Source organism: Parambassis ranga, chromosome 4, assembly GCF_900634625.1.
Source record: "Parambassis ranga chromosome 4, fParRan2.1, whole genome shotgun sequence".
Lineage (NCBI taxonomy): Eukaryota > Metazoa > Chordata > Actinopteri > Ambassidae > Parambassis > Parambassis ranga.
Window position 1 is genome coordinate 22,506,543 of NC_041025.1, and position 22,071 is coordinate 22,528,613.

Sequence of the window (22,071 nt, forward strand, 5' to 3'; positions counted from 1 at the left end):
ATAGTAATAGCAGTGTTAAGAACTTGGCAAGTTAATCATACATTATTAGTGAAACATCCACCAAAGCTGTTGTGACCTCCACATCTTTGCCTGCTTTTGGAATTAATGGGAGTTTAGGTGGACAATAATGCTGCCCTCATGGTGATGGTCAGAGCCTCCCACAGGGACTCAGAACAGCTCTTCACACTCCTGTGGGTGACATCATGGACAGTCTGTTCATTGTTAGATACAGTCTGTGGTTCCAACCAAGAGACATAAATCTGATGAGGTGTCAACACCTGCTGTCTTCCTTGTGACCTCTGATGGCACACACAATTAATAAGTCAGGTAAGATGCCCACTACTGCTGGAGTGGTGTTCCAAGTCTTGATATTTGTGGATACTACACATGTCACCCTATGCTAGCTGCTTCTTTTGCATTCATTGTATCATTCACATTTTTTTTAAAGATTGCCTTAAATAGTAGAGGGACAGAGGGAGAGAGGGAGATACAGCTGACATTATTAGCAGGAACATCTCTGTGCTTCTTATGGTAATAAACTCAATTTCCTCACTGTGACTAAAGCTGAGAATTGGTTTTAAAGGAAGTACATTACTTCTGCTGCAACGCTGAATTTCAAATGGGCACCATGTGACACTAAAAGTCCTGAGAATAATTATAACAGTATGCCTTCTGATAAGACCTGTCATTGTCATCTTTCATAAAGAGAGTTAGAGCCAGCAAAGAGCCCAAATGGAAGCGCAGACAGGATATGATGAGGTGATATTGCCTGGGGGAGCTGTCTGGAACAGCAGTCACTGCAGACCCCTCGGCTCAAAGACATGAACATTCAATATTAGTCCATTCAGCCCAGATAAATCAGCAGCTATTGCAGTGTAACACAGACTTTGACAGTAACGGTGACAGTTACTTCGGGTGCACACATCACCACAGACTGATTTCTAAAAACTTCTCAGTAAATGTATCAGCTAGTAGACAAACAGTCGCTTCCTCATTGTTTTTCCCTTTGATGCAGACACTGCTTAATCCTAATCTGTCTGTCAAGACAAATAAAACAGACAGGAGCCAAGAGTTCCTCTCAGAACTCAGTGGTTCTTTCAGGTGACATACAGTTTGCAGTAACAAAGTCGGCGTGTCAGTGAGGACACAGGAAAGAGGAGGAGTGTATTCTGTCAGCAGTGACAGGATATAATCCACCGTGAGGTGTGAACAACAGGGATTAAACAAATCTAATCAAATCCTACTCACAAATATGTGTCGTATGTCACATGAGCATACCTGGAGCAGGTACAAAGTTCCAGCACACAAAGATGCTACCCACTTAGCAACACAGTGGGTCTGACCTCACAGATATGTTTCTATGACAACCAATCCAAGAACTCTTTTGATTAACTGAGAAAACCAGGATTATGCAAAAATGTCAATGATTTAATGCAGCTCAGTTCGAGTTAGCCTACACTTTGTAGTAATATGTGATGATGGCAGCACCTCGAGTGAGACATTTTGACTTCTACTTTTGTATAATGGAGGCGTGTACAGTGTATGGGAGGGAACATAAAGTTTTGTCTGTATGATACATGGGAACGTTTAAACTTTTTATACAGCCTGCATCACCAGTGTTCAGCAACAAGTGCGAAGTTTAATGACAAGTGTGTCATGTGATTCCAGCTGGCTCTGGATGACCTACCATCTGTTACCCTGGCAACCTCCAAATGATAATTGATTAAAAAAAGGAATATTTTAACATAACCTAACCAAGTTAATGGTGCAATGAGAGAACTGAACTTTCTGTCTTGTACATGTCTGTCTGTCTGTCTGTGCCCTTTGTAATTAATGACTCGGTGCACCCCTCTCCTTCTGTTGCACCTCTTTCTGTCAGCAGAAGCTCTTTCCCCTCCCGACACATTGGGGAATGTAAAGATGGATCCACCAATTTAGACCTGCTGGTGTTGGATCTGTCATTAATTATGTCCTGCTATCATTTTGCAGCATCATCATTTATCGCACGCTGTCCTCCTCCCTCTCAGCATACAGATATGCTCTCTCTCTCTCTCTCTTTCTAATGAGAGACCGGGTGGCTGACCTCGGCGACCTGCCGCCTGCTCAAAACAAAGATGGAAAATACTCCACCGGAGCTCTGCTGGTCTTTTTGTGGTTTGATAGATCAAACATGAACTCTCCTTTAGGCTTTGCTTGCTGCAAGAAATGAGGGGTATTGACTAGTTTCTTCAAGCTTGTTCGTCCTTGTTAAAAATGTTTTATGGAGGAGGACACACAGGGATGCTGACCTTGAAATGTTTTGGAGGTAATACACCTCAGAGTGGAAAAAAAATCAAAGATTCTCATCTAGACGTGAACATAAAAAAAGAGTTTCTGCTGGAGAATCTTCTAACAAATGCACCAACATGAATGTTTCCTTCTCCTTCTGTGTCACAGGTGTGAGTTCATCCTCTGGCGGTCAGCTGCTTGTTTGTCTGGGTAGTCTGCTGGACGACCAGCACTGGCACCATGTAAAGCTGGAGCGGCTCAGCACTCACCTCAACCTCACCGTGGATAAAAACACACAGCAGGTTCACGTGCCAGCTGAGCTCAGCCACTGGCACATGCACACGGTGAGAGGGGGAAAAACACACACAGTGATGATCTTTGAGTCACAAACACCTCCAGAAGTTTTGTTTTGTATGGCCGGCCATGTGAGGACAACAGTCCTGTAGCTCATGTAGTTTGCAGAAAGTTGTTGTTGGAGGATTTGAGGTGTTTCTGCAGATGTTTGACGTGACAGACCACAAATCTTTCTTTCACTTGCAGCTGAGTTTGGCAGCAGCCCAGAGCCACGGACTGCAGAAACCCATCCTGTCCAACAGGAACTTTCACGGCTGCTTGGAGAACCTGCTGTATGGTGACATCAGCCTGATAGACCTGGCCAAACAGAACAGCCCCCAGGTCACTGTGGTGGTGAGTTATTGTGTTTCAGGTTCATCTGTCTTTCAGCATGTAAACATCACCTACATTTATTAGTGGGCAGCAGTGGCTCATTAAAGCAGGGTTGTCCAATAACCGGAAGGTCGGTGGTTCGACCCCAGCTCCTCCCTAGTCATTGTTGTGTGTCCTTAGGCAAGGCACTTTACCCGCATTGCCTCCAGTGCACTCACTGGTGTATGAATGAATCGGCGGTGGTCAGAGAGGCCGTAGGTGCACCTTGGCAGCCACGTCTCTGTCAGTCTCCCCCTGGGGAGCTGTGGCTACATCTGTAGTTTAACACTGCCACTGTGTGAATGTGGTGTGAATGAATAATACATCTCAATGTAAGCGCTTTGAGTGCCTGCCCAACAGAGCAGAAAAACGCAATATAAGACCAATGCATTATTATTATTATTATTAGTTCAAGGGCCAAATTGCGGGGCCACATTCATTTTACTAAGACTTCCATAGACAATATTATACTCCCTTTCCCTCACAGCACATCCACCTGCACTCAGTCATGAGCACAGAGCTCTTCTCTGATAGACATCCAAACATACAACACAGGCGCCTTATATGGTATAAAACAGCTGCTCAGTAAGGCATGAAGTTCTGTCATGGAGGAGTACAAAAGAATCAGAATCAGAATCAGAATCATGTTTATTGCCATGTAAGTGAAGGGGGTTCACATTACTAGGAATTTGCCTTAGTGATTGGTGCATACAAAGAACATATAATAATTAACATGCAATAAGATAAAAACTAAGATAAAATTAAGTTAATAAACTAAAGTAAGGCTAAATTTACATGACAGACATGGCGTAACAGACATACAATGAACAGAACATAAAATACTGTGCAGATGAAATGGTAAACATAGACCCTTATATGATCGAATGGAACAGTGTAATAATGTAATAATGTAACAGGTACCACATGGATCGGTGAGGTGGTACTCGTGTGCAAGTAGTGCAAGATGGAGTAAACAGTGCAAATAGTCGTCATTGTGCAGTGACTATACTAAAGTGACCTTCTGAAGACAGTGCAGAGCAGTGCATTAATTACAGTTTAACAGTCCAACAGCAGAGGGGAAGAAGCTGTTCTTGTGGCGTGAGGTTCTGGTCCGAATGGACCGTAACCTCCTGCCTGAGGGGAGTGGCTCAAAGAGTCCGTGTCCAGGGTGAGAAGGGTCAGCTGTGATCCGACCTGCACGCCTCAGAGTCCTGGAGACGTACAGGTCCTCGATAGATGGCAGGCTGCAGCCGATCACCTTCTCAGCAGAGCGCACAACACGCTGCAGTCTGTGCCTGTCCCTGGCAGTGGCCCCAGCGTACCACACTGTGATGGAGGAGGTGAGGATGGACTCAATGATGGCCGTGTAGAACTGAACCATCATCCTGGCTGGCACCTTGAGTTTCCTCAGCTGCCGCAGGAAGTACATCCTCTGCTGGGCCTTTTTGATGAGGGAGCTGATGGTGAGCTCCCACTTGAGGTCCTGGGTGATGGTGGTACCCAGGAAGCGGAAAGAGTCCACTGTGGAGATGGGGGTGTCTGTCAGGGTGAGGGGGGGTGATGGAGCTGGCACTTTCCGAAAGTCTACCGTCATCTCCACTGTCTTCTGGGCATTCAGCTCCAGGTTGTTGTCAGCACACCAGGACACCAGACGGTCCACCTCCATCCTGTAGGCAGACTCATCCCCGTCTGAGATGAGTCCAGTGAGGGTGGTGTCGTCAGCAAACTTAATCAGCTTGACAGACTGGTGGCTGGAGGTGCAGCAGTTGGTGTACAGGGAGAAGAGCAGAGGGGAAAGTACACAGCCTTGGGGGGTACCGGTGCTGATGGTCCTTGTTTCCGAGACATTCGTCCCCAGCCTCACATGCTGTCTCCTGTCTGTCAGGAGGTCAGTGATCCACCGGCAGATGGAGTCTGGAACATGCAGCAGGGACAGCTTGTCTTGGAGGAGAGCTGGGCGGATTGTGTTGAAAGCAGAGCTGAAGTCCACAAACAGGATCCTAGCATAGGTTCCCGGGGTGTCCAGATGCTGCAGGATGTAGTGAAGGGCCAGGTTGACAGGTCGTCCACAGATCTGTTAGCTCTGTAGGCGAACTGCAGGGGGTCCAGGAGGGGGGCTGTGATGGTCTTGAGGTGGGACAGTACCAGGCGCTCAAAGGACTTCATGACTACAGACGTCAGTGCCACAGGTCTGAAGTCATTAAGACCAGTGATCCTTGGTTTCTTGGGAACTGGAACAATGGTGGAGGATTTGAAGCAGGCTGGCACATGGCATGACTCCAGAGAGGTGTTAAAGATGTCTGTGAGCACTGGAGTCAGCTCGTCTGCACAGTGTCTTAGGGAGGAGGGGGACACACCATCAGGTCCAGGAGCCTTGCGGGGGTTCAGTCTCCTGAACAGCCTGTTAACATCCTCCTCCAGGATTGAGAGGGCAGCTGAGGGGGAGGAGGAGGGGGGCAAGGAGGACTCTGATGGGGTATCTTTGATGTGGATGTCCGTGTTGATGGGGTGTGGAGAGGTGTGTGGAGAGGTGTCAGGGCTGGCTGATAGTCCATCAAAGCGGCAGTAGAACTCGTTCAGACTGTTGGCTAATTGCAGGTCGTCAGCTGAGTGGGGGGCTTTGGGCTTGTAGTTGGTGATCTGCCTCAGTCCTTTCCACACAGAGGCAGAGTTGTTAGCAGAGAACTGCTGCTGGATTTTCTCAGAGTACAGTGATTTAGCACTTCTCACCTCCTTGCTAAACCTGTACTTGGCCTGTTTGTAGCAGTCTCTGTCCCCACTTCTGAAAGCAGCCTCCTTCTCTAGCCTCAGCTGTCTGAGTTTAGCTGTGAACCAGGGTTTGTCATTGTTATAACTCACCCTGGTGCGTGTTGGCACAATACTGTCCTCACAGTACTGTATATATGACGTCACAGTGTCTGTATACTCATCAAGACTATCAGTGGCAGCCCTGAACACCTCCCAGTCCGTTGTCTCAAAACAGGAGCGAAGCTCCTCCACAGCCTGGCTGGTCCACTTTTTAGATGTCCTCACCACAGGTTTGGAGAGCTTCAGCCTCTGTCTGTATGCAGGAATCAGATGGACCATCACGTGGTCAGATAGTCCAAGAGCAGCACGGGGCACTGCGCGATATGCCTCGCTTATTGTGGTGTAACAGTGATCCAGTGTGTTCTCCTCTCTGGTCGGGCATTTGATCAGCTGTTTGTACTTCGGGAGTTCTTTGCTCAGGTTTCCTTTATTAAAGTCACCAAAGACAATAATTAAGGAGTCCGGATATGTTTGCTCCAAACACAGGATCTGATCCGCGAGTGCACGCTGAGCCTCGTGCACGTCCGCACCGGGCGAGATGTAAACAGCGGCCAGAATGAATGAAGCAAACTCACGTGGAGAGTAAAATGGCTTGCTGAAATGTTCTGAATATGTTAGGATTTGCCTCAGAGGCTCATGGGAACTTTACTGCTAGTGACCCTAATCCAGTTTATTCTTGATGATAGCATGCACCCGACGTCAATGACCTGATTATGTAGATTGTACTGTAGATCGATGTTGGAGACACAACACTGAAACCCCATCATCAATCCATCTGCTTCCTCCCACACAGAATGTGCAGCTGCTCATCAAACAACACTGTTCAAGTCATGTAATCTTGGTCATGCTGAATAAATCTACAAGTACTGTAGGTTTGATATCACAGATTTGTTGCTATGACAACCGATCGGAGAACTGAACCTAAAAAAGAATCAAGGATAGTGGCACCAAAGTACTTCAACCAAAGCTAGGGATCCGCTTTAATGCTTTGCTGTGCTGATTTTTAAAACCATGTGACCCGTTTAAGAGTTGGCCTCACTTTCTGCTTCCTGTGGTCATGTGATGTGGAGAAGCAAGGACAACCGCTGGACATCTGGATGTCAGACATCTTTGTTTGGCCAGTTTCCATTTCTCGAGCGTTTCCTCTCACTGGGTCTGCACCGATGCGTCAATGCAGACATGGCAGATACAAATATAGAGGTCAGGTTCTTTTGGCACTAACTAGGAATATCCTCTTATACTAACTAACATGATCAAATGCCAATAAACAGAACAGATAAGAAGGGCCTATGGATTCTTATGCACATTCTTCATTGTAGTTTTATTGTAAGCCACAGTTGCAGTGTACAAAATTATGACCATAAAGCTGTTTTTTGCGTTTAGTTTAAGTGTGTTTTTCTGGTTACCAAGGACACAAAGCTTCTTTTGCAAAGAAAAAATGATCTTATCATTCAGCTCCTCTTGGCCCTGAGCTATCTCTTCATCATGGTGGTAATTAATTACATCTGTCAGCTGTTAACAGCAGTTATCAACACCATAATCAAACTGTCTTGGTGAGAAACTTGGAAGTTGATCTTTCTTTTTCTCTGCTCTTCCTCACACTCTCCTCCTCCTCTTCTTCTTCCCTTCTCTGCATCAGTGTCATTATGACGCTAATGGTCACTGTCATGATTATTATTACCATCATTATTTTCATCATCTGCATCATCATCCTCTTGAGTTTTACACTTGTCTTCATCATCATCAGCACCATTAGCATCATCATAATCTCCTTCATTATCATCGTCAGTGTCATCACATCTACATTTCTACCAACCCTGAAGCCAAAGAAAAGTGAAGAAATGGAAAAGAAGAGAGCATGAATCAAAGAAGTTTGGCAGCAGGAATCAATGTACAATTTATAATTCTAATAATAATAATGTCGCATTAGACACTGATGAGTGTCTTTCTTCTCTTCCAGGGTCTGTTCTCCGTTTTTTTTATAATTGTGTTATGGAAATTTTTGGACATGCTAATGCTAAATGTTAGTTTTCCATTATTTTTTTTGGTGTCTCATTTCAGTTTCATGATCAATGTAGAGATTAGGAGATGGGAAACGGATAGTGAAATTGGCTGGAAACACTGTGTGACCCTGATGTCTCAGCTGTTATCAGTATGGTAATACAGGTGTCCTTTTTCAGCAAGATGCTGATGAGACCTCTGTGACATCCAGTCAAACCCAGTCAGCTTTGCAGCTGATGAATATTCATGTTTTATTATCTCTTTATAATCATTTCTCTCTCTCTCTTTTTTTTTCTCAGGGCAATGTGACCTTTTCATGTGCTGAGCCAGTCTCAGTCGCCGTGACGTTCACCGACTCTCAGAGTTTCCTCCAGCTGCCCGGGCTGACATCGTGGTCATCAGGGGTTGTTTCTGTAACGATGCAGTTCAGGACGTGGAACAAGGCAGGGCTGCTCTTGACCTTTGACCTCCCGGAGCAGGATGGCGTTGTCTTCTTGTACCTGAGTGAGGCCAGACTTCGTCTGCAGATCCATCAGGCTGGCAGGGCTCCTCTGGAGCTCAGCACAGGTAGGTCAAATCAGGATCAGACCGTCGACCCACTTGTTCATCTGTTTACAGAGTACCACTGTGTGGGAAAATACTGTATATACTTTATTAAAGATATTTACTACTCCACACTAAAAGTTTACTATGAAGATGTGCTCACACACAACAAGGTCAGGGTGCAAATGGCTCCCTTTCTCTCTAACATGCACACACAGTTATGTGCTAAAATACTCCCTATAACTCCACATACAAGCCAGAAGCTACACTACATAAGCACAGGCCTGCAGCTAAAGGGTTAAAAACCTTTAAAGTTAGAGGACGTTTTTGTCCCGAACAACACGAAAGAGTAGTGTTTGCGAATGTTGCACAAGGGTTAACCACAGGAGAAGGAGACACAATCACATAAACATTCACCTTAAAGATCAATCTGCTAAACCCAGACCTGGTTAAAGTAGCTTCAGTCCAGGTCACCATGTCCTTTCAAAGCAGCTGGTCTGGACGGCAAAGGAGATCAGAACAACCACCCAAAAATGAATCGAAGGTAGCAGAGCTGAGCCGTTCAGCATAGCAGTAAGACGATCGTGGTCAAATTATAATATCAATCATTCAATTGATGTGTGTGTGTGTGTGTGTGTGTGTTCTCAGGCTCAGGCCTGAATGATGGTCAGTGGCATTCTGTGGAGCTGAACTTCCGACCAGATCATCTGAGCATCACAGTGGACAAAGATGAAGGAGCCACCGCTCACACCAACATCGCACTTCTTCTAACCTCAGACAGCCAGCTCTTCTTTGGTGGTAAGAAGACATCACATCAGTTATAATACATGTGCAACAGATTTTCCATGAATTTCTAAATGCTGCTAAACACCTTCTGTTGTCAGAAACTCTAAAGTGTTCCTGAGGTATTTTGCTCTAAAGGACTGGGGAAACTGCTGACATGGACTTTTAGGGCTGGTTAAAATTCATGCAGGTAATAATTATCATCTCATCAGGTCTGCTTTGGAGGTTTAGTACCACCCAGAGAGGATTGAAGACCCCTCTGCTCCCTCCTCTCCCTCTCCTTCTCTCACTGACGACGAAGTTTCTCTCTCCTATCTGTCACTGCAGGTCTTTCCTTCTCCCTCCTGTTCTGGTGCACATATGCAAATAAGCTGTATTTTGTAGATATATTCATAACATTACCATGATATACACCATGTTTTATTGATGAGGGCTTGGCCTTTGACAGTCACATGGAAGTTCACAGTAAGATTGACCCTGTTTATCTCTTATAAGCAATATAGAACCAAATGGTTTATAATGTGTAACTGTAAATGAATCCAAGGTCAGTTTATCATTGACTCAGTATTTCATGGCTGCATGCAGTGACATTGTAGTACAGGTGTGGATACACAGATCACAACACAAGCTCATTGCTCACCTACGGTGGGTGACTGCTATGGATGGATGGATGGATGGATGGATGGATGGATGGATGGATGGATGGCTGGCTGGATGGATGGATGGATGGATGGATGGATAGATAGATCTTTGTCATTATAATAATGTAATGTAAAGTCTATATGAGCAGCCACTCATCTGCCCCCCCCCCCTCCCTCTTTTGTTGGGAAGTGCTGAACTCTGCGTCTGATGGGCTGGCTGTAATTAGAGCAGTGGTGTGCCTGGAGCTGAAAGGCTGTATTTGGCCGCAGAATGCCATCATCCAGGATCAGCTTCATGCATGAGTCACTGATGGATGAGACATGGAGCTCTTTCACAAGATTTGGCAAAGAGTTGTTTAAATCTGACAGACACCTCAGGTCTGCCTGCACTCAGAGCTTAGCACTGAGCATCAACACAAAGGCTATAACAGCGGAGTCAAGGCTCATCACGCAGGCTGGGATAATGGAGTGGTGACAAAAACAGTCTGAGGGAAGCTAACAACTGAACGTTTTCGTCAAAATGAGGAGTTTCTGAAGGGGAAACATGAGCATGTTTATGCTCATCAGCTCAACAAATAGTGGAATAAGACCTTCCTAAAGATCTCAGTGCGCTCAAGTGTTTCCACAACATTTGGGAGGAGTTGTGTTAAATTTAAAAAAGTTACGACTTTTATGGCCACGGCGGAAATTGCAGCTAATGTAATTCCTTATGTGACCACTTGAAGGTGACTCTAACAGTGTGTCAGTCCTGCTCCCGCCTCCTAATTTTACAGCAGAAATATGTGCATGCTTGGAGCTGCTCTCTGGGTGAGATTATAGTGTTCGGCAGCCTATCATATGTCAAGAGATACTTTTGTTTTGTATGAAATATTCAGCGTTGTTCACAGCCTGGAAGGAATTCACACTGGGATGTAAAAATAAATATGTTAAACTCTGTTTACTTACTTAGTATCGGTCTCACAGTACATCACATTGCAGTGAAATGTGACATCCAGCTCCTCACATGAAGACAGATGATGATGATGATGATGATGGACTTATGTTTCAGTGTAACCAGTGCAGTGTACTGTGGGTCATCTGATCAGATCTGTGTTCCTGGTCCCCTCTGGTTTTTATGTAATTATGTTTATTAATGTTTATAAACCTTTGTTTTTCATGTCCAGGTTGTCCTGCTCAGACAAGCGGTCAGCAGTGCAGGAACCCCTTCGAAGTCTTTCAGGGATGCATGCGTCTCTTGACCATGGATGACCAAACTATCGAACTAATCAAAGTGCAGCAAAGGCTGCTGGGAAACTACAGCCACCTGCAGATTGATATGTGCGGAATCATCGACAGGTTAGTCTCTAAAAGTAACATGTTGGTGTGAGTGTGATGCCACATAAGCATGTAGGTAGCATTTTGATGCCAGGTGTATTGTCCCTTAATGTGGTCAGTGATATCATTTCAGACAGTGGTTTTTCAATTAAGGTTTTAGATATGATAAGAAACTTCTTTTAATACACACATCTGTACATCTCTCTGGAATGGTGGTCACGTGTCTATAACATAGAATGGAAAACACGTTGATAGAAAATCCATTCAGAGGCACAGAAGTCACCGTCTTTGAAATAAGAAATTAAAAAGAGACCACAGGCAGCCATTCTCTAATCCAAGCTCTACCTCTTAGCCATTTACCACAGAGAGACTGAAGAGTGAATGAATGGCATTCACATGCACATTAGTCTTATTTTAGTACTGGTGATTATAAAATGGAAAAATAGAGAGTAGTTTCTAACCATGGAGTCTCAGCCTGAGTCTTTTTTTATTTTTCTTTGTTCAATCGTTCACAACGTGAGGCTTTTTCCTGCTTTTATGTCAGCTCCAAACATGTTGGCATGAAAATCTCTGAACTTTTTCAAAAGATGCTGATTCTAAGCTTACAGCCGTCATATGTGTGGAACTTGAAAATCAGAACTTGTTCTGGTGGTGTCTGTCATTCCATGAGGAGTAGGACATGATGTGTCAGAGAGAAAATTCTGCAGCACGGACAGAAACATCTTTGTTTTTACTCAAGTGTGTTTGTCCAGGGTGTTCCCCGCCTCTCACTGTAGATAGCTGGGATAGGCTCCACCCCCCTGTGACCCTGCACTGCAGGACGAAGTGGGTTCAGATGATGGATGGATGCTCTGTGGACACGTGTTTACATATGAGGTTGTTTTGTTTGTTTGTTTTGCCATTGACTCTCCAGGCAGTGCTACATTTCTCTCTTCTCTCGTTAGGCTAGTAGGCTAGTTGGTTAGCATGCATACTCAGAAATTCAAGGTTCACATCACCACTCTGCGCCACCACTCTGCACCACCACCACCCTGCATGCTGCTTTTGAGATGGGGTTAGGCATTAAAAACTAGTGGTCAAGGTTAGGTGTTAAAAGAACAGGGGTTAGGGGTTCCCTGCAAGGAAAACCACTCCTTTCTCTGGTTTCCATTTTTGGCTACCATGGCAACAGAGAAGACAGGAAGTGTCACATTCTGTAAATAATCTTAGTTTTGAGTGTTTTTTAGGCTAGCAGTTTGTACCTGTAAAAGCCTCCTCTGCCATTATATATAAGTCACATAAATGGGGGATGCACACTTGATTCCACGTACACAAAGTGACATGTTTCCTGATAAAAAATGTTTAAAACCAACATTTGACATGAAATAATTGAAGGGGTTTTCAGACAGGCACAACAGTTGTTATGAAGTTTCAGAATTTAGCACCACCTACACCGCCAACCTCACTCCTCGGCGTGTGTGAATGTGTTGAAGCAAGATAGATGAAGCTGTCAGAAGGCAGTAATTCTGACCTCTTTGCTTCTGTCACGTACCTGACAACTTAATAATACGCCTTGTCGAAGCGCACACACACACACACACACACAATCATGAGTAAAAAGAAACACGGGTCACCAGGAGGGTCACTCTTCTTGTTGTGCCTGACTGTCTGTGCGTCCGTCTGTCGGACTTCATGACTCGCCTGGTGATCAGTGTGACCGGGAACATACATCTTACCCTGTCACTCTCCTCCGTGTGTGTGTGTGTGCAGCAGCAGGTGCAGAACACACTGAAAGGATAGAACCTCACACCTTCCCCCTCTCACACTCATGCTGTTAGACTGCAGTTATTTGAAGTCTTTGTAGGACACTCTGGTCCACCTGTCCAGTAATAGGGTGCAGTTCAGGGAAGGGTGGGGGGGCAGTGCTGTGCTGGTTAGCTAGAGGCAGTAATATAAACCTGGGAGATTGGATGCAAACCCTGTGATCCAAGCTTCATTATAGGTCACTGTCACACCAAGTGTTAGATAAGCTACAAAGTCTCTCGTCTCTCTGTTAATCCAGGAGTTCAGTGGTGCAGTATATGCCACCCATGTTGCATTGCAAATTTTGTAGTCAAGCTCGGAGCCCTCTGGAGTTTAACAGAGGACAAAGTGTTTGCAAAACTCAGACTTTAGTCCTGAGAATGTTCAGAGTGGATTTAGTGATAAAGGCTGTGGGTCAGATCATCACTGTGTTTGAAGCTGCAAACTGAACAGAGCTGTAGTTGGGTACTTGTTACATTTGAGGTTGTTTCACCACCTGATCCTGGTTTCACTGTTTGTTTGGTATGTGGCTGATCAGAGTGAACGCTTCTGTCGCTAAATCGATGTCATTGTGATCAATGGGGAGGTTTTTCACAGAGTTATCATCTGAAAAGACCAACACAAGGATTTTAGATGCACATCTATACAAGGTGTTACGGTATGATAATAATAATTCTTGAGCTTCGATAAAACTTTATGTGCACAGTGTGTGGCGGTGGCAAAATTAACCTACGTCCTACGACAGTTTTCCAGAGGACTGGGCTTTGTGTGCTGTGTCGGACTCTGTTCAACAACATTAAATAGACTTAAAGGCAGACTTGTTCCATCTGCAACAAGCTTCTCCACCATCTGTTTTCTACAGTGAGGAGTTCCGCCTCGGTCGACATAAATGTCCACACAAATGCAGAGGGACAAATAGACACCTTATAATCAGCTTGCATGAGTTAAGGACAGATTCACTGACGACAGTGTTGATAATAAGGATGTGTGTGTGTACACCAGGTGTTATCATCAGGGAGAAGCTGAAGCTCAGTCTGTTTAACAAGAGTTTTCCCTTTTATCCACTCTAATGTCAGCAAACACCTCAGCATGCCTGAACACACTGAAGAAAACAGCCCTGAATGATGTTAACTCTCAAGTGTGAAACAAAATGCTCCACAACAACTTTTCCTCTAAAATCCATTTTCTTCAAGGACTGTCAACACACACAGAGTCACACGTGTACTTGCATTCTCTTGAGCGGCAAAACATTTCCCGAAGCACGATCACCTCACGCTACCTTCACTCTGAAGGTAGAAATCACACTGCTCCTCACCGAGAGCAACACACACACACACACACACACACAAGCATAAAGAAGCTACCAAAAAAAGGATGAAAGAGGATTTAAGTTGGTGCAGGGTAAAGGGAAAGGAAAGCTGGGAAGGAGGGAGGTGAGGCTGAGGTGCTGAGGAAGATGGAGGGGGGGGGGTGGATGAAGAGAGCAGCAGGGATGCAAAGTGAGACTGGAAATCTGGATTAGGAAATGAGGCCAGGGGGCGCTGTGAGGGAAACCCAGAGGTGTGGACAGCTGTGGTCACACTGTAGCCATCACAAGCAGCACATAATGTTAGAATATAATGTTAGGGCTTATCATGGGTACAAGTGTACCTTTAGCAGTACAAGTAAAACCGCGCTCTGTGCCTCTGCGTGCCCCCTTGTTTTAGTGAGCGATGGCTAGAAAATAAAAACTATAACTTTAAACGAGGACTAAATCCCCAAATATCGTCCTTCAAAGTCTGTCGAAAAGAGCCGAACCCTCCAGTTACATAAAGGTAAGTGGTAGAAAATGCCACACAATAGATAATGCTTATTTGTTTATGCTAACTGCTGTAGAGCTAAATGTTTCAGAGGCACTTACTTAGACTTACCTTTAAATGATGTCATCCTGAGTGTTCTGAGAGAAAAGAGTTGAACATTTGATTTAAAACTGACTGAATAATACTGTGAGTGCATGGACACTGTGTGTGTGTCAAGTGCACATTCTAAGAATGCAAATGAGCTTATTAACGGAGAGCCACAGTTTATTTAACTGCACTTTGTTACAGATATGAGCGACAGTAGCTCAGATCTCTGCTCATCTCTGATGGCAGCGTCACAGCACATTCTCCTCCTCTGGTAAATGATGTGCTCTCTGTTCCCCGAAGTCCAGCTTTTCTCTTTTTTGATACAGAGTTATGCAGTAAAAAGGAGGGGTTGGTTGACTGGGCCAAAGACAGGTAAAACAAAGGCAGAAGTGAATTAAAATGAAAGCCACACAGTTTGTAACGATGAGAAGAAAATGATCTGAAGCTGTCTGTGACACCTCAGAGCGTGTTAAGAAAAACAACACCTCTGCAGATTAAAATGAAACATGGCTCCAAAATATGAAAAAACAAACAATAAAATGAGACGTTTTTGAGCATCGGGTTAGTTTGTAGTTCAATAGTTTTGTACCTGGATATTCTTGAGAAGCATGAGATGCGATACGGTTCTCTCTCACTGTCTGTCTCTTTTGTCTCTGTCTGTCTGTCTGTCTGTTTCTCTGTCTGTGTCTGTCTCCCAGGTGTTCCCCCAGTTATTGTGAGCACGGAGGTAGATGCACTCAGTCCTGGAGGACCTTCCACTGTAACTGCTCCAACAGCGGCTACACAGGAGCCACCTGCCACAGCTGTGAGTAACCATTTTCATGTCTTATTTCGGATGGATGGGTATATACTGTATAATAGACAGTCAAACACATTAGATTAGATCTGTCTGTGGATGCTATGTTGCTGTAAGTTTGTATATATGTTTTGTACTAATATTTATGTCATCAAATGAAAGCATACAGTAGATAGGTCAAGAGTTTTGTCATTATTCCTTTAAACACATCACATTCATCTTTATTGCTGCCTGAAGATTAGGAAGTAAAGAGACAAATGTATTGAAGTGACAAGGATGTGATGGAAGTGGTTTTAGTGCAGTTACACTTTGATGTGAAGCAACAATATGGTGCCGAGTCTCAGATGAAAGTAGTGATGGAGAGGAGACCCCCCCCCCCTCCCCCCCGGAGTCTAAGCGCTGGTGGTGTTGGAGTGGAGTTAGCAGATGGCTGGCGGAGACTTCAGCTGGTCAGAAAGGCAGAGACAGATTCACAATGAGGTTTATTATCAGAGACCGACTGGCTCAGAGAGCGCAAACGATGTTAAAATGTTGTGACATGAAGCAGCAGAAATGGCCCACGGAGCTACTTTACTGCACCTACTGTCTGCCTGAGGGCAGTTCAGACCTCTTAAACACACAAACACCTAACGATGTTTATGGTGCTTCACATGCTCAGACACTCAGCCCTGCATGTTTCCTGTGAGGAATTAAGGTTAATATTCCAAACATGTTTTTATTGGACCTGCTTTAATAACACAGAGGCTGCATGACTCCCAACAGTTCATTTCCTTTTCCCTCACACCATTGTTTCAGAACTTTAATTAGCTGTGTTGAATCGGGAATAGAACACACTGATTGGTGGTACTTCATTAAGCTGAGTAAATTAGACTTCCATTTAATTTCAAAGTCTTAAAAGCTCTTTTTTTTGCTTTGTGATACCTGCAGATCCTCCAGTGTGTGTTCTTATTTTATTTGTTCTTTTTAAATAGATCATAGGTGAGTTTGTGTGTGTGTGTTTAAGATTTACTTTATTAATCCCCGTGGGGAAATTAAGTTGTAGTAGCAGCATTTTAAAAGGATAAATACAGTAAACACAACAAAAACTCTTATATACACATACATGAAGAATATGTACACACACACATAAAGCAGATTAACGGGGAGAAGCTAAGATAGAAGCATAAAAACACAGTCAATGTAACTGAGTACTTTGAAATGCACCTGTGATGATGCTTCAGTCCGAGTTCTGTCACAGAGGAGTTATACAGTCTGATGGCGGATGGCAGGAATGACTTCCTGTACCGTTCCTCAGAGCAGCGGGGCAGCAGGAGTCTGTTGCTGAAGCTGCTTCTCAGTCTGTCCACAGTGTTGTGGAGAGGGTGGGTGGGATTGTCCATGATTGACAGCAGTTTAGCCAGCACTCTTTCCCTCGCCACCTCCTCCAGGTTGGCGAGCTTAAAGCCAACAACAGACCCGGCCTTTTTAATGAGTTTGTCCAGTCTGTTGGCGTCCTTTGCTTTAATGCCTGATCCCCAGCAAACCACAGCAAAGAAGATGGTGCTCGCCATGACAGACTGGTAGAACATGTGGAGCATCCTGCTGCAGACGTTGAAGGACCTGGGCCTCCTCAGGAAGTACAGTCTGCTCATGCCCTTCTTGTACACAGCCTCAGTGTTTGTGGACCACTCCAGTTTATTGTCCAGTTGGACACCCAGGAACTTGTAAGATGAGACTATGTCCACATCTTTCCCACTGATACAGACTGGGGAGAGCGGGGGCTTATCCCTGCTGTAGTCCACAGTTTGTGTGTGTGTGCGTAGGCAACTGCAGTGTTATACAGTACACAGACCCACAATTAAAGCAACCTGTTAACTCAACATGTCCTCACAAAAAAATCAGCACATCCGGCGGATACAGCTCAGGGCTAAGTTTCTGCTATCAACACTTAAGACGTCCAGCAGCGCCGGACCTTCACTCAGCAGTTCAGGGTTTTATTTGTAATTTGGTTAACACACAGTCACTGTTTTCAGGAGCCATGGTTCCATTTTTAAAGGCAGAAATATCGACCGCATGCAGCATTTTCCTGGTGAGGACAGACTGTGTTCCTCCGACTGCATTAAACAGAATGAAGACAAACAAATGCGAAATGAGCTCAAAACATAGTGATGTGTGTACCTGTGGTACCTGTGGAGACGTGTGTTTGGCCTGCAAGATGCAGCTTCACAACAAAAATAGCCAGGTTGGTGTGGTGATACATAATGCAGAAATAATAAATAAAGTGTCACTTTATCCGCTGAGGGAGAGCCGAGGAAAGAACAAAGGGATGGCATCCTGCTGTAGATGAAAGCAACACTTTTCTCCCACTCCTCACTTCAAAGAGACGCAGCTTCAGTGCCCGGCTGTAAAACCACTTCCTCCTTCTACTTGTTTAATATTTTGGTTTTAAATGTGTGAGAGTTCCAGGTGCTAAAATAATGTTGTTATTAAAGGAGAGAAGTGGAGCCATCTGTGGGCTGACGTGTAGTCCTGGAGGGTGTCTCCCTCCACTTTAAATCTTATTTCCTCTCTTAGACGTCTCAAGAAATCAACAATACTAATCAACAGTTGCTGCAGTTTTGATCAGGTGCATAGGTGTGACTGGCCAGGTTGAGCAACCTTCCACAGGGGTTCAACCTCCAGGCTCTTTTGGACATGTTTGTCTTTGTCACTGCGTCCTTCCTCCTGAGACAGAGGAAGTGGATGACTGGGTGAAGGCAGACCAGAAGCAGAAATGCCTGTAAATTCTCTGTGTGAAGAGTTTGCCGTATTGTTATATAGGTCAAAACATTTCAGAACAAAGCTGAAACTCCCTCCTGAAAAAAAAATGACTGAGACGACAAAGAGATAATAAGCATGAAACCAAAAAACAGAAATGATGATTAGAGCAGAGGAAGATAAAGAGGGAGTCAGGACGAGAGCGGAGCGTGTCCTGAGGCGCGCCGTTCTCTCCGCATAAATGGATTTGAACTCAGAGGGCGCCTACAGTATTTTAGGTGAGTCAAATTAGAAATTAGAGAGATCGTAGCTGTGATCACACTGCCGAGCACTGATTGAATCTTTCTACGCTCTGGTGGTGTGATCAGCTCTGAGGTGGATGACGGCTAATTCAGTTTGACATGCTGCTCAGCGCTGTGGTTGGTCTCCTGAGCCGTTTCAAAGCAGCGTTTTGGGAAAGGTGTGCAGACTTTTCCCTGCTGCTCGTATAGGTTGACTATGTTTGTAGTCTACAGAGGAACTCTTATATAACAGGGGGGCTTCACATAATTACTTTTTCCTTATTGTTTATTGTTTATTATTGGATCCCCATTAGCTGTGGTTTTACACCCAGCTACACTTCCTGGGGTCCATTGTTAAAAACATACATTATACAATAAAAATTCAGAAAAATGTTTGACATGTCATATCAATGTTTGATAAGTTGCTCCTAAAAACCTTTTCAGGTGCATTTTAAAAACAGACTTCTTTCCGATTTTGATGAGAGTTAGTGGCAAAGAGTTCCATCCTTTCATTGCTCTGTAGGTAAAAGTGCATTTAAGGAAGTTAGTTTTAGCCCTTGGAATTATCCATGACCCTCTAAATTTGTCTTGAATTGGAGAAATAAAAACATTGGAGTGTGATTTTTTTAAGATTTTCCCCATTGACAGTAATAGTGAAGCTAATGCCCTATCATGAGCTTTTATCCAGCCAAGATTTGCATGCATGGTGTTTATATTGGTCCTATAAGAACAATTTAATGCCACACGGGCAGCCTTATTCTGCATTATCTGGAGTTTATTTCAATCTTCTTTTTCTTTTAGCATTTGACCATATTGTCTGACAATAGTCAATATGATAAATAATTAAATTTTGTACCACAAGCCTCATATCAGCTGGCAGAAATTGCCTGCTTATTATTGTTACGTAATTGTTTTGAATTGGTCTGTGTGTGCTTCTAAACTTTCTTTCACCTCTCTATAAGCAGTGTTGATGCAGTGTTTTTGGACAGTAAATGTAAACCTTCATCACATTCTCCTCTTCAGCAACCTACAAACAGTCATGTGAGGCGTACAAACACAAAGGCAACGCATCAGGACATTATTATGTAGACGTGGACGGCAGCGGACCAATCAAACCGCAGCTCATTTACTGTAATATGACAGGTAAGATGCACACATGCACTGTGGGTCGTATCTGTCAGTCTGGAAACCGGCATCATCGCTTTTTTCTCCGTCTTGGCGGCCTCACAGAGGACAGGACGTGGACGGTGATCCAGCACAATAACACGGAGCTGACCAGAGTTCAGGCGTCGTCAGAGGGAAGCCAGCACTTCGCCCACTTTGACTACTCCTCTGAGGAGGAGCAGTTAGGAGGCATCATCGGCCTATCGCAGCACTGCGAGCAGGAGCTGTCCTATCACTGCAGGAAGTCCCGCCTTCTCAATACGCTGGGTAAGGTCCAGAGGACTTTATAATATCTGATGTACAAGCACAGATCTGTGGAACCTCAGCTGAGTGCTGTGGATTTCTCAGTTAATTAAACTAATTAAAACATCGGTAACGGTTCTGTTGTCCACTCTCTCCTCTGCTTTTAGCTCCAGCTGCTGTTTCGTTTTCTTTTTTTTACCTTAATACTGAATAAACACAAAATGTTTTTGGTTTCAAATGAACATCTGCTGCCCGTTTCTCAGAGGGAGAAGTATCCCATCCTCTTCTGACTTGTAGCTCTGCACACTAACAGAGCCTGACATCAGGAGGTTTGTGATGGAGAGAGGAGCTGCTTTTTATCAGGAGTGCAGCAGTGATACATGGTCAAGGCTGGGCAGAAAGAGGGGTGATGCTTTTATTGAAATCCTAAAGAGACACACAAATGGAAGTAAATGGAAGTCTGTTTCTTACATATGATGTTTGAAAAGCAGTGTGTTCATGTTCTCTACAGAGAGAAAAGAAAAAAATGATTAACATGTGTGTGTTTTTGTCTGTGTTTTGAAGAGGGTGCTCCATTCAGCTGGTGGGTGGGAGGTCCAGGTCCAGATCCAGGTCAGGTCCAGACACACTGGGGTGGAGCTCTGCCTGGCAGCCGGCAGTGCGCCTGCGGCCTGCAGGACAGCTGTTTGGATCCAACCCACTACTGCAACTGTGACGCCGACTACGACCAATGGTACCGTACCTCATCATGCTGTTATTATTCAAATAAACACTGCCTCGAGCTTCTGTTACACCCAAGCCCCTGTGTGGTGAATCTGCATTATGCTGTGTACCAGAGTTTTAAAGCAGTGGTAGCAGTGCATTTACGCAGTGACTGGTTTGCTAACAGGAGTAAAAACTCGTCCAAGAAAAGGGTCTAAAGCTCCAGATTAAATAAAACAAGCAATCTCTGGCTTCATATGAAATATAACAAAAAATCTAAAAAAAAGGAAGTGATTAAGCAGCAGCCTCAAAGGCTGAGATGTGAAAAACTGCAGTTCCACTAGTGGCCTCTGGGGGCTGAATCCATAGGCCCAACCGATCGGGCGATCGTGGAAGCAGGAAACTTGTGCTGTGATACAGCAACCGACTGTCACTCAAGCGACAACGGCCATAATTATGCGTGATTTTAAGTCCGAGTATAATTAAGTTATCGAGTGAGTTGTAAAAATAATTCACCTCCGTACAACTGACACTGGAAGAGAACCTATCATCTGAGACCAGAATTTTTTTTTACCAGGCTGTAAACATGTTCATTTCTGCTGTGAAGTCGGTCATTTTAACATGGGAGTCTATGGGAAATGACTCGCTGCTGGAGCCAGCCCCCAGTGGTTGCAGCGTGAACTACAAGTTTTGACACTTCCGCATGGGCTTCAAGTCTGAGCCCCGGAGGCTGCCGCTTGGGTAAAATGTACAATGGATGGTTAGCCCACGTTATGTACAGTACATGTGCATATGTGTGTTTTCCACCTGAGCTGGTAATGTAGTGTGAAAAATAAGCATCGTTTCCATGGTTACTTGTACTTAATGTTTTATACATTTACCTGCTGTAGAGAGACTTGTAGTGTAATTGAAATATATGCTTAGAAAACACCAGCTTGGTTCTAAAGAGTATTAGCCACCGCATCACCCTCTGCCTTTCATCCATCCATCCATCTTCTGACCCCACTTTTGTCCTGTAGTACAGGATCACAGGGGGCTGGAGTCTATCCCAGCTATCCATGGGCGAGAGGCAGGATACACCCTGGACATAATAAATAATATTTTTCATACAGTTCAGCTTCAGTTTCTTAAAAAAAAAAAAAAACCTTCAGTTGAGAGCAGATATTAGACACGCTTGTTGAAGTATATATTATGTTTATATATATTTTAAAATAATACATGCAACGAATTGCTTCAGTAAAACCAGTTGTTTACTTTCACACCAGAACAGGAGGTATTTAAACTCCCCTCTCCGTTTTCTCCCATTCTCTCTTTAAATCCTGTAAGAAGCTCAGTATTTAGGTCACCTTCCACAGTCCTGTGTCCAATTCTATTCAAGTTAGACCTGTTCTCTCATAATGAAACCAGCCCTGCCGTCG

The 22,071-nt window shown here is 44.3% G+C and overlaps 1 protein-coding gene across 1 annotated transcript in view; it reads left to right on the plus strand.

Moving 5' to 3' along the window:
* LOC114434642 (contactin-associated protein-like 4) overlaps positions 1-22,071 on the plus strand; it is a 92,109-nt gene that overhangs the window by 50,179 nt on the left and 19,859 nt on the right. The window contains exons 6-14 of the mRNA XM_028403968.1: positions 2,437-2,612; positions 2,809-2,955; positions 8,082-8,349; positions 8,974-9,123; positions 10,913-11,084; positions 15,430-15,536; positions 19,568-19,687; positions 19,775-19,975; positions 20,516-20,684. Of these exons, the coding sequence (XP_028259769.1) occupies positions 2,437-2,612; positions 2,809-2,955; positions 8,082-8,349; positions 8,974-9,123; positions 10,913-11,084; positions 15,430-15,536; positions 19,568-19,687; positions 19,775-19,975; positions 20,516-20,684 (1,510 nt within the window). The remainder of the gene's footprint in view (positions 1-2,436; positions 2,613-2,808; positions 2,956-8,081; positions 8,350-8,973; positions 9,124-10,912; positions 11,085-15,429; positions 15,537-19,567; positions 19,688-19,774; positions 19,976-20,515; positions 20,685-22,071) is intronic.